The sequence below is a fragment of the Phaethon lepturus genome, unplaced genomic scaffold (assembly GCF_000687285.1).
Source record: "Phaethon lepturus isolate BGI_N335 unplaced genomic scaffold, ASM68728v1 scaffold30830, whole genome shotgun sequence".
Classification (NCBI taxonomy): Eukaryota; Metazoa; Chordata; class Aves; order Phaethontiformes; family Phaethontidae; genus Phaethon; species Phaethon lepturus.
In genome coordinates, this window is record NW_010510281.1 from 1752 (window position 1) to 14133 (window position 12382).

General features: G+C 36.5%; 1 protein-coding gene across 1 annotated transcript; it reads left to right on the plus strand.

Moving 5' to 3' along the window:
- The first annotated feature begins 1313 nt into the window (after positions 1-1313).
- SLC35E2B (solute carrier family 35, member E2B) lies at positions 1314-10915 on the plus strand. Its single transcript, XM_010296527.1, has 9 exons — positions 1314-1457; positions 3323-3851; positions 4559-4694; positions 5821-5948; positions 6814-6934; positions 7289-7342; positions 7991-8063; positions 8782-8927; positions 10124-10915. Exons 2-9 carry the CDS (start codon positions 3527-3529, stop codon positions 10368-10370), a joined length of 1230 nt encoding a protein of 409 aa, XP_010294829.1. The 5' UTR covers positions 1314-1457; positions 3323-3526; the 3' UTR covers positions 10371-10915.
- The last annotated feature ends 1467 nt before the right edge of the window (positions 10916-12382 follow it).

The window sequence follows — 12382 nt, forward strand, 5'->3', positions numbered from 1 at the left end:
ACCTCAGTGAAGGCCAGGTGTGGGGAATGTGTCGGGGCCCTGTTAGCTGCTGAGTGACTGGATTTTCACCAGCTGCTTCACCCCTCACACCTCTGCAGTTTTGGAGGAAGGGGGATGTGACGCGGACCTCCCCTTTACCAGAAGAGGAAAACTGATTTTGCTCGCTTTTAAATGTGTTAGAAAGTTGCACTGTAACGCTTTACATGAGGTTAATTTCCTGTTGTGTTTTTCTCTCTCTCTTTTATTCACTTGACTTCAGGGTGGAATGTGGACAGTTTCTTTGGAAAACATTTCTTGTGAAAAAACTAATGCAAAAATGTGATGTGTGTCGTCTTGTTAATTTCTGTTGCTTGCGCCATTTATTTTTTGCAAAACTTGGTGTTTCTTTTCTTCTGAGACCTGTAGAAAACAGTCTGTGTAGACATACTGCTTTTACAGTGGTGAGGTTAAACTGTACTGGTGTGAATTAATCTTAATTCACATTAATAATGTGAATTAATCCACTTAAAAGTGAATGATGTGCACTACTCCTGGTGTGGATTGAGAGTGACCTTTTCCTTGCAGCCTTCAGTTTCGGGGGGGAGCAGTTTCCCTGGTTTGATCTATTGTATGTCCACAAAAATATCTGTTGTAGTTGGAGTGAGCAAGGGGGTGCTATTTATTTCAGAAGGTGTGAGCTGGTGCTAATTAAAAATGTTTTTTAAGCCGTGACACCATTTTCACAAAAGCATCACACAGACAGCTGTCACTTCTATATATTCATGCAAGCTGCCTGGCAGCAAAATTATGTTTATTCCCATGGAAGGCCACTTGTACACAACAGAATATAGCATAAGCAATTTAGTAATTGAAACAAGTATGACTATTAAAACTGAGGGGAGAGTGGTATTTTTACTTAAAACTAGATGCTTAAAAGCACAAGCAGGTAATGTCTTCATTTATTTCCTTCGCTCTTAGGTCTTCTGAGAAAGTGTTTTCTCAGCGTTTGTTTTAAGTTTGAAGCGGATGCATTTCTGATTAAATTGTGAACTGTTGTGAATAGAAAGGGAAAAGGAGTTTGAATGCAGGTAGTCTCATGAATATGATGTCTTAAAGCCTAAGAAATTGGGGGGGGGTGGATTGGTAATTAGCTACTTCTTGTAAGTTAGAATTTGCTTGAGACCTTCAAAGCATATTTTTTCCACTTTCAATACAACTTTTTTATTGCTAATGTAGTTAAAAGTTGGAGAAGATACAAGAAAGAGGGTAGAATGCACTGCATGCTGTTTGTTCTTGTGAGCTGGGAGATTGAAAGTTTGTGTGTAATCCAAGAGAAACAGTCTACCAACCACTGCCACGTTTTCATCTATTGGTAAACATCAGCTGCTGGTTGGTCTTAAGGGAGGAAGACAGAATTAGTTCCAGATGGAGGACGTGTTCAGCCCATTTAAGACTTTCCAGGTGATTTAAGACAGCAGGTCAGTAATTTTAGGGGAGTAGTCTTGTTCTTATTTGCTTTTCTGCTTCGTGCCATGTGTGGAATTGGTGATAGCAAATATGATACCACAGTGCTGCTGAGGGTGGGAGTTTTGTTGTGCTTAATTGCTTTTGTTTTTAATTGAGTAGTATAAACAGAAAAAGTATTAACGCGATCGTGATAAAAAAATACCCTTCTACATTCAAAATGGTTAGTTAAGACCTGAAAAAGGAGCAGTCTTCAAGGATCTGTTTTTCTTAACAAATTCTCTTAAAGAATGCCTGTCTTCCTTCAGAGTGGCTAGTTTTGTCTTAAATTGGGTTAACACATGGTTTAAGGTCTGTCAGAGGGTCTTGTACTCTGGTGTGCTGCTAGCATGATTTCCTGGTGAAATGGAAAGAGATAAGGGGCCAGGGATGGAAACCTCCCGTGCTTGGCTTGGCTCTGACAACAGTAATAGAGAACATGAGGAATGGAAAATTTCACTGCAAAGTAGCTGCTGTTTAGGATAATTTAACTCTTTAGTACCTCCTCATGATTTATTTTGAGCTGCCACATTGGATGTTCAAAAACCATGAAGAAAATAGTGTATCCCGTTCACATACTAACAAAATCAGGGCAGGTGCAGTAGCTCTTGTTACAACTCTTTGTATTTTCACTTTATATTGATTATTTCTTGTGCTACCATTGTTTGACCTATAGTACTGTGACTTCATGTCAGCCAGCTTTTCCAAGATGTCCAGCGATTAACTTCCCACACAATAATTACTTTTTAACTGTATAAGATCCACCATCTTGTCTGTCCAGCAAATGGGCTTCTCGTGAAAAGTATTTCAAATTCCATTTCCCCTAGTGCTTGCTCGTTAAGGAGCAAAAGAGGTCCTGTCCATCATTTCATTCTCATCTGATTCATCCTATTTTTTTTCCTCATAAAACACAGACTGCAAAGTAGAAAGCAGTAAATCCAATAGTGTGATTTAATGTTGCAGATAAGCTGCTCAGGTGCAATTTCTCTCTTTCTTAATCCAGACTTTGAACCTGTTAGCATTGTGATGCTAATTAACATTACATGACTTGAGAAGAATAAAGATCACAATGTGTTTTGGTTATTCTCTGTACTCTTCTACTGTAACTTGCCACATTTCATGTAATTTGTGTAAAAGGAGAACGCTCTAGTTGCAAATGACTTAATGCCTTTTTCTGTCCGATCTTTTAAAAAGGCTTTAAGAATTACTGCAAGTACTAATATTGAATTGCAAGTTATAACAGTACTGCAGTGGTAAAATAAGTAATATTGCATTATTTACAAGTAATTAGATAGAGAACAAGTCTGTTTGGAAAGCTCTTGGGCATATTTTCCTACGTAGTTATGTTGGTAGCTATGACATCTAGGTGAACAAATGGTTTATGATGACTGGAAGTTATAGTCCTTGATTATTGATTACTTTGACTTGAGATGATAACAGGTTAATTAGTACTAAGGGTAAAAACTCTTGCCCAGATTTTCTGGGTTGTAAAGATCTTTTCTGTTGAGTAGTTTAGGCTGAGATCAGAGAAACTGTAGAATCTTGAAGAGGAGTTTTATAATGGAAAAAGCTGTGTTGACATGCCTTAGAGGAGAAAGAACTTAAAAACATGTAATTGTGTGTTTGTGCGTGCTATTTTAGAATAAAACACCTCCCTTATCTAAGTTCTTAATCATGGTATCATGGTATTAGGAGTGCAAAATCCAGTCTGAAAGACAAACTAAGTCCTTTTACCTTTCATAAACCGCAGGTGAAATGCGATATCTTTGCTGCATTAGGGATTTAAAATGTCGTCGTGTTCAGAGCTACATGTTTTTCCTTCTTGTTTTTTCATTCTCAGGTAGAAAAAACGGAACGGACCACATGAAGAAGGATGTGAAGTTTATTTTTATGCAAGATGTTATTTGGAGGACCAAGTACACTTTTTCAGGCCATGGGAGATGAAAGACTAATCACATGATATTTTTGTTCCGTCAAAGTGCTGTTCTGTGCTAAGTCAATGTTGGTTTGTATTAAGGACAAATACTAATTTCTTAATGTCAGCATGTCGACTGTGACAAGTGCTCAGACACTGGAGGAACCTAATCCTCCCCCCGTTGAAGAAAAGCCAAAGGGAAAATCACTATTTCATTTGGGCTCACTCTTTGCTAACAGGAGTGAAAAATTCGTAATTGCTAGGAGTGATAGTGTACCAGAGGAGAACGTTCTGAAAATAACTATCACGGAGACTACGGTCATTGAGTCGGACTTGGGCATCTGGAATTCTCATGCTCTCATCTACCTCACTTTGTGGTTTTTCTTCAGCTTTTGCACTCTTTTTCTTAACAAATACATTCTTTCGTTACTGGAAGGAGAGCCCAGCATGCTAGGTAACCCTGCCTTTCTTTTACACTTTCATTCCAGTAACACCATATCCTCCTTTGTCCTTTAAGGGACAGAATGGTTCAACTGACATGAAAAAGACCTAGTTAGGAGAAGATGTGGGGGTGGATCTTGGGGCTGGGAACTCAGGAGTTGTGATCTTGGCCTGTAAAGGGCCTTCTGACACCGTCCTTTCCTCCACTCACTGAAAGACGGTATGAAACTTGCTCACAGAGGAGCTGTAAGATGGTGTTTGAGAATTAAGAGCTGGAAAGAAGAAAACATATTTTTTTGTTTTCTGTGTTGGAGGGTAGTGTGGGTTTTTAAAAAAAGGAAAATTTTGAGTCAGTTGTTGATAGTCTCCAGAGCTGTTAATCTGAACTTACTTGTCTGTAGAAGCGCAAAAGTTACCTTTCTGTGATCTTTATTATCCAATGGCCTTATTAATTTTTTTTTAAGGGGGAAACAAAGGGCATTTTATCTGTGAACTGGATTTTATAGGTGTATGCCACCTTTGTTTTTTTCCGCTGCCTTGCTGGTAGATGTAGAAGTAAAGGGCTTCTGAGAAGTCATAAAATCTAGATAGTAATTGCCATGGTTTTTAACTGCTTAAAGTACTACACGTAAGTTTGTGTAAGAAATTGTCTTATGTTGTTTGATTCATCATGTTCCCATCATATTCTGATTTTATTTTTTTCCTCTCATGTTTCTTTAGGTGCTGTTCAAATGCTTTCAACCACCTTCATTGGCTGCATAAAAATGTTTGTTCCATGCTGCTTGTATCAGCACAAAACACGCATCTCTTATCCACCCAATTTCATCATGATAATGCTATTTGTTGGATTAATGAGGTAAATGATCAACTCTTTCCTAGAGATCTATCTGGTTGCTTTGTTGCGTTCTTCTGAACAGAAGCTGTATTTTCATGGCTCTCTTCCTTTTAATTCTTGATTGGAAAGTGTTTGGAGTATTCAAGTATTCACCTTCCCCCTTCCAAATGGCAGGATAATTTTATTTTCTGTTCCTATAGCTAAACGTTCATTTTTCCAGACGTCAGTTTTTTGGCTAGCTTGGCTTCCCATCGCATTTAGCTTCTTCCAGAACATACTTCTCTTTCCATATACTTTCTTCCTGTTCTCTTTTGAGGCTGATGTTCATTCAGTGGACTAGTATTTATTACGATGTTGCTTTGTTCCCTCACCTTTTCCAGCAATTTGCCCCAAAGTGATACTGGCTATTAATGTTTATCTTTTAAAAAGTAAATATTTGCTGTGTGCTGGGATAGTACCAGTTTATGGTCTAGGAGAGAATAAGAAGATATGATTTGGTTTCCTCTACACTGCAGAAGTGATAAAGGATAACAGGATTCAAATTAATTCAGAGTAGCTTTATCGTAACAACTGTGCTGTCCTGTTGTTTAGTGGTTTAAACCATGGTAAAAATGTAGTATACCTAATTTAAATTAAAGATAACTGCAAATGATACCATTTCCTTGGTGAATTACTGTTTATCAGCAGAATTTTACTAACTTTTTTGACTGAGCCTATTGAAAACCTTAGCTTAAAACGCTGTCATCTTAAGTTTGGTTAGAGTGCATTAAAAAGTAAAGTTTGGTGTTTCCTGGAAGTCCACTGCACATCCACAGAAATTGCAGAATTGCCCAAGGGTGCCTTCATGTGTGCTAAATAAATAATAATGTTTAAGCCAAAGCAGAAAGAAATAGATCTGATACGTTCCACGTCACAAATACTAAGGAGTAAAGGTGTGCAGCTGATCTGTTACTGCAGTTCAGTCAAGCTACTATGATTTGGTAACTTGATTGCCAGCTACACCTGGCCGTATTCTTAGTTACTGCAGCACAAATTTATAAACCTAAAGAAATTATGATGCGATTCTTTTTTTATGCTAGATGTCTAAGAGTAGCTCTTTAAGCATTATTTTATTTTATGCTTAATTTCATGTGTTCTTTTACTACAGATTTGCAACAGTAGTCTTGGGTCTTGTCAGCTTGAAAAATGTGGCAGTTTCATTTGCAGAAACTGTTAAAAGCTCTGCACCTATTTTTACTGTTATCATGTCTCGGATGATATTAGGGGAATACACTGGTAAGTCCTTCACTGTTGAAATGTGATTTTTTTTTTCTGATTTTTTTTTTTAATAATACTGTCACTTAGTTGACCATGGACAGGGAAATTCCTCTGAAGTATAGTAAATGCAGCTGGAAGAATCATTCTGTTTGAACACAGTAAGTAGAGTATATACAAGTAAAAAAGGATTTATTCTAATGCAGCTGTGTAAGGGCATTGTTGCTCTGAAGTTATTTTTCTGTCAAGAAAATATTGCAACCTTAAATAACTGAAGTTCAGTGTGTTCCTTCTTCTAAGGACAGCTTGCTGCTCGGAATTTAAAATTCTTGAATTTATTCACTGTGTTCACTCTGTGATTAAAAAAACCAAATGAACAAACAACTGGCTTATCACAATACAATTTCTTTGCTATTCTACTTGCAAGCATGCTAGTTGCTTGAAGAGATTTTGCTTGTTACCAGCTGTAAGTCATAGGAGTAATACAGAAGCTCTGTATAGATTGCTTTGTGGTGCAAAATAGCAAAAGGGTGAAATAAGCCAGAGGAAGAACAGTAATTCAATCACAGAACAAACAGGGGAAGTATTCTTCTGTCATTTGGTGAAAAAGATGAAATGAAGAGAGTCATCAGTCCATTTTCTTTCTCCAAGGGAGATACTTTTATCAGTGAGTATTTGTCCATATTGTTTTCAAGAGCATTCTGCTATTGTCCAAGATCTCTACTTTGGAACCTCTGTACTTTAAAATTCAGTCAAGTAAGTTGCTCCTTCTTTCAACTAAAGAAGTTAAGGTGGAATTTAAACTTTCAAAAACTATATTATCTGGTACATGTAATTGGAAGTACAGTAATTAAACTCAGATGCCAATTTTTCTTTTAATTTGCAGGATTGCTGGTTAATCTCTCTCTCATTCCTGTTATGGGTGGGCTAGCTCTATGTACAGCTACCGAAATCAGTTTCAACATTCTAGGTTTCTCGGCAGCTTTATCTACTAATATCATGGACTGGTAAGGCATAATGATAGTTGCATATGTGGAATAAAGGAATTTTGTTTATTGTTAGATTGTTGCCTGTAGTTGTTTTTTGTATGCTACATTTAAATGTTGGTATTTAAAATTTATTTTTAACAGAAGATACAGTTTCTTTATTGTATCTGCTAACATCCAGGGGATTTAAAAATAGTACAATGCTATTAATCTAAGAGAGTTAGGCCAAACTCCTTTCTCTAGTTGCATATGTGTAGAATGTGAAATGTGTAGAAAACATATCTACCTATCTAAGGGAAACAACTCTCTGTCTTACGGATTGATTGATTTGTCATAACTAAAATACTGATAAATGATGTGTTGGTTTTTTTCCAGTTTGCAAAATGTCTTTTCCAAAAAACTACTCAGTGGAGATAAATACAGGTTTTCGTAAGTATTAAAAATATTTCAGGTTTGTTTATAGATGGACTTTGGGCTGTATAAGAAAACCATATATTTATGATTATATTGCACCAAGATTTTTTTTTTTCCTTAGACTGTTTACAGACAGCTGTAACATAAGTCATTTTGTTGGGGAAAGAAAAATCTATGCTCATATCGCACTGCAGAAAGTTGCGGTCTCAAAATCAGCTAAAACTCTCAGTATACCCAAAATGAGTCATCTTTTCACAGAAATAAGTACTTATTCTGCAATCACAAAACATCCCGTAACATTATTAGGCACGCAGAAATGAACTTCAGAACTTGCTCTATGTTTTAACTACGAAATGTGAGCCAGGAGTAAAGTCTTACGATAAAATATACCTATACCTATATGTATGTATTTTACCACAAGATGAAATGCTAGTTTTGGTCTTGAAAACATATGCCGTTTATCTTCAGTCCATCTCAGCCAACACTAAAGGCAAAACACTGTCTTTCCCAAGAGATTGCTGAACTTCTTGTCCCCACACCTTGGTAGAGGTATTTACAGATACCAAAAAGTAGTAAAAGCCAATAATGATGCAGCTTTCTTCAGCTCTAAGAAAGAGGAAGCTTTTAACCATTTTAATAAATTTTTATTTTTCTCCTTTGTAGAGCTCCAGAGCTTCAGTTCTACACAAGTGCTGCTGCAGTGGTTATGCTTATTCCAGCTTGGATATTTTTCATGGTAATTTGAATTCACTAATACTGGTTTATGTTTTGTTTTTGATTTGTGAGCAGAATGTGCAACTAAGATTAATCTTAATTTTTACTTTTCGTTCTTGTAATTTTTTCAAAAAATCACTCTGAAATGCGTTTCATCTTATGTTTGCAAGAGATGGGGAGGGAGGGTGAAAAAGAGAAAATTTTAAAAGGAATAATTTAATATAGACACGAGTTGACAGGTGACCTAGAATGCCTAAGTTTATTTCAGGATTTTTGAGATCAAATCGTAATTTTGTCTAAGTGCATTTAAAGTTTTAGATAAAGACTTCAAAACAAAATCTTAAATATTTGTTGACTTTTTGCCAGTATTCACATAGTATACGGGAATATTAACTCTCTGAAAGCGAAACTGAGCTGAAGTAAGTATAATGTATCAGGTTAAATATGTGTCCTTCCTATTCTGTCATTTCATTGCCATGCATTAGTGTTCAAAAAAGAAAATATCTCAACAGGCAGGCTGAACACACTGGAAAGTTCAGTCAGATAAGAGCTGTTTTTCTAATATTTTATTTTGTGGGGGAAATTTGTAGGATCTAAATGTCTTCTATGTTTTAAGTTTTGTTTTGATGACGTTTAAATGTAAAACTGTATCTGCTTATAATGATAATGAGTTGGGTGGAAAATCACTTTTAGATTTGCTTGTAAACTAAACTCTTAAAGTTTCCTCTCTTGTTGTTTAGGATGTGCCTGTGATTGGGAAAAGTGGGAGGAGCTTCAGCTACAACCAAGATGTTGTTGCACTTCTCTTAATAGATGGAGTTTTGTTCCACCTACAAAGTGTTACAGCCTATGCCTTGATGGGAAAAATTTCTCCTGTGACTTTCAGGTAAAACTGTATTTTCACGTCAACGTGACAACACGAACACTATTTTATTTTCTTTATTTCTTGCTCAGTATTTCTTCTTGAGAAATTGGCAGTAAAGGTATTGTGCAAAGAAATAAATAATGTAAATGCACAAATGCATCTAATTAGGAAAAGTTTTCATATCCAGATCACCAAAAGTTTGTGGTTTGCTCCCTTACTGTGTGAGGAGAGCAGCATTTGACCCATGCTGTTGAGCTTACAGAACAGGTGCTCACATTTACTAGCAGGGATATTTTATTTAGGTTTAACAGCCATTCCTTAAAGGTGGTTAAGGAGACTGAACAGATTCACTGACACCATAGATCTGCTACATTTAAGCTGCCATTTGCTTCAGTGATGAGGCAATACCTATGTGCAGTACAGAGTATAAGCAGTCAGCTCTGTGTTCTTTTTTTTCTGAAGCATGACACCAGCATGTCAAGCTGTGCTTGAATTACACACGTTCTCTAAAGACAACTTCCACCTACATCGTCGGTTATCGGCAGCTTTGTTAGGCTGTGACACAATTCTGATTCAATAATCGGTCATTTGTATGAATAGCAGTAGGGCTTGTGGGGTAATGCTGGTTCTAAACTCTGAAGGCTTCTGCTGTCTTACACTTTGAGGTGCCCCTGCTACAGTCTTGTGACAATTCACTGTTACACACATTCTTACTCTGAAGTTGGTTAGTCTTCTCTACATAACAGCATGTAAAAGCATATATTCATATTTACATGTATACAAAACTTCTTAACTACTTATTATAATGTTATTGGTATGATGTAGATAATGGTTCTTTGCAGGTTATAAAGCTGTATTACCTGAATAGTAGCAGCACACTCGCAAATGATAGTTATGTTTTTAGTGTTCAGTTAGCATTTTCTGGGGGTCTGTGTTAGCTAGAAATGAATTGCAAACACTGTACTGCATGCTTAAAAGCAACGAAAACAAAAACCTGAGGTGAATTCCTTGTACTAGCTCTAAAATTAAGATAAGTATAGATAAGAATACCGATATACAAGAAATTTGGTATTATTAGCTTCAGGAGGAAAAGTGGAATCTGAACTGGTGTTTAAAAATCAAGCAAAACCAAAGAGGGGTCCTGCTACATTAAAGCATGGTTGTGTGTGGGATATGAGAAAGCTTTCTTTGGCCTTAATTTTTATATTCCTTTCCAGTGTTGCTAGTACTGTGAAGCATGCGCTGTCAATCTGGCTAAGTATTATTGTGTTTGGTAACAAAATCACAAGCCTCTCGGCCATTGGGACTGTTCTAGTGACAATTGGAGTTCTGCTATATAATAAGGCAAAGCAGCATCAGCAAGAGACTATACACAGCCTGGCAGTTGCAGCCCCGCAATCCGCACAAAGTACAACTGAAGATACTGAGCCACTAATTTCCAAGGATTTGGAACCGTATGATTAATATGGCCATTTATTCTTCCAACCTAGTGTAACTCAAAGGAATTCTTCCTGAGAGTGATTGTTTCTTCAACTGTTGATGCTGATTTGGTTCCTTTGAGCTCATGGCAGGTCAAGCCTGGGACTTGAAGCAGAGAAAAGACAATGGGAAAAATCCAGTAAGCCTTTATTTACTGAGAAACTGATATACCAAACAGAGGTCCTAGTGACACATAATGTGGTAAATGTGGGCTTTATTGTCTTTCCTTGACTGCAAGTAACATAAAAGCCTATATTTGAGAAAGAACTTCAGTGTTTTGTGGGAAAATGATTCCTTTCTCCCTGCCCATCAAAACAGTGTGAAAACATGGACCCATCACTGTATTCTGCTTGCTTGCAGTGGAGTGAAATTGGCATATGACTGAAATTCCCAGTTGTTGCTCTATGCTGCTTGCATCTTCCATTATTTGTGTGCATTGTAGAGCTGGAAGAAGGACCACCCTCCTCTGCCAACAAATGACTTATTTTGGTATACATTTAGTTGAAGTAAACTATGGAAATGAGTCCCTGCCCCAAAGCAGTGATGAGCAGCTATTTCTGACTACAAAGCAAGGAATGAAAAGTGGTTTTTCTACTAAAATTTAACATGGAAATATTGCATCCTGGTTGTGTATTCACTATACTGAAATGCAAGTATACACGCATATACATACATGTATAAATGGAGTGTTGAATTAAATATTGCAGTTGCTTAGAGGTAAAAAACACTGAAAAATGTTGGTGATAAAGGAAGCAGGATCTCTGTATTTCTATAAGAAACCATTTTAATATTTTAGTTTCTTGCATTTTATTATATCTATCTGTTATGAGGGAATAAATCGATTTTTTGGTATTACTTCTAGGAGTGCAACAAAATACTGCCTTTTAGAAACTCAGGGTTATAATTCTGACCTATGTGCAAAGTATTTCTATCATTTCTGATTATGTAAAGAATCTTGGAGGTATCTGTGACAGATGAAAGCGAGGTCACTAAAGGGAGGAATATTAACCATAAACTGAGGCTGTTCTTTATTTCTGCTGCTTTTAAGAAGTTTTCTTCTTTAAAGAAGTTCTTCTTTGTGGTAGATCAAAGATTATTAAAAGTTAACTTTCAAAAATTAAAAAAAAAAATCTTAGGTATTTAGTTTTGGCAAAAAAGCACATGTAGCTATAAAAACATTCGAATTGACTTTTTGGTAACAAAATTAAATTAACAATTAAAAGGAGATGATTTTTAATAATTGCCACTCTTCTGAAAGATTGTAGCATGGCATTAGAAGCATGGATTAAGTGGTCATTATGGTAAAAACAGTTTCCAATAGGAAGTTACCAGTGGTATTCCTGCAAAATTTAAGCTAATGCTTACATTTCCACGATGTGAGGTATTCGGTTAGCTTTAGCAAACTATTCCTGCAGACAGCAAAAATGTGTTCCCAAGACAGTCTCTCTGAAGAAGTCTTCTGTTTAAATAGTGTGTGCTTGTTTTGTCTTACACATACTTCAGATTACATTCCTATACATGACTGGTTTCCTGGGGCATATTCCTTGAAGAGTTGAGCCTGAGGGAAATGTCAGGTTTTTTCATTGCATATGTGATGTCTGTGTGTTTTTGTTTCTTTGTACTCCTATCACTTTTACAAAAGCTGTGGACTGTGGGTGAGGCTCTGCAGGGAGGTTTTTTGTGGTTTGTTTTTGGTTTTTTTTTTTAATTTTGTTACGCTTTCAAAAATCTCGGTGTATTTGGCAGAAGGAAAAGTCGGGTTTCCATCATATTTCTACTCTTGTTGGAAGACAGAAATACAAGTGGCTTTCTGGTTGCCTTGCTCTGTTCTCATGTAGACTCCTTCATCAACTGTTTGAACTTCATTTTAAAAGCTAGCAGGCTTTTACCTTTCCTATTGCTGGAAAACTTTTTGTGAACCAAACAGCTGGGAGGATTTTGGAACTTGTAATTTCTAACACATGTCTAAGCTTACTAGTGACTGGTTTAGCCCCCAC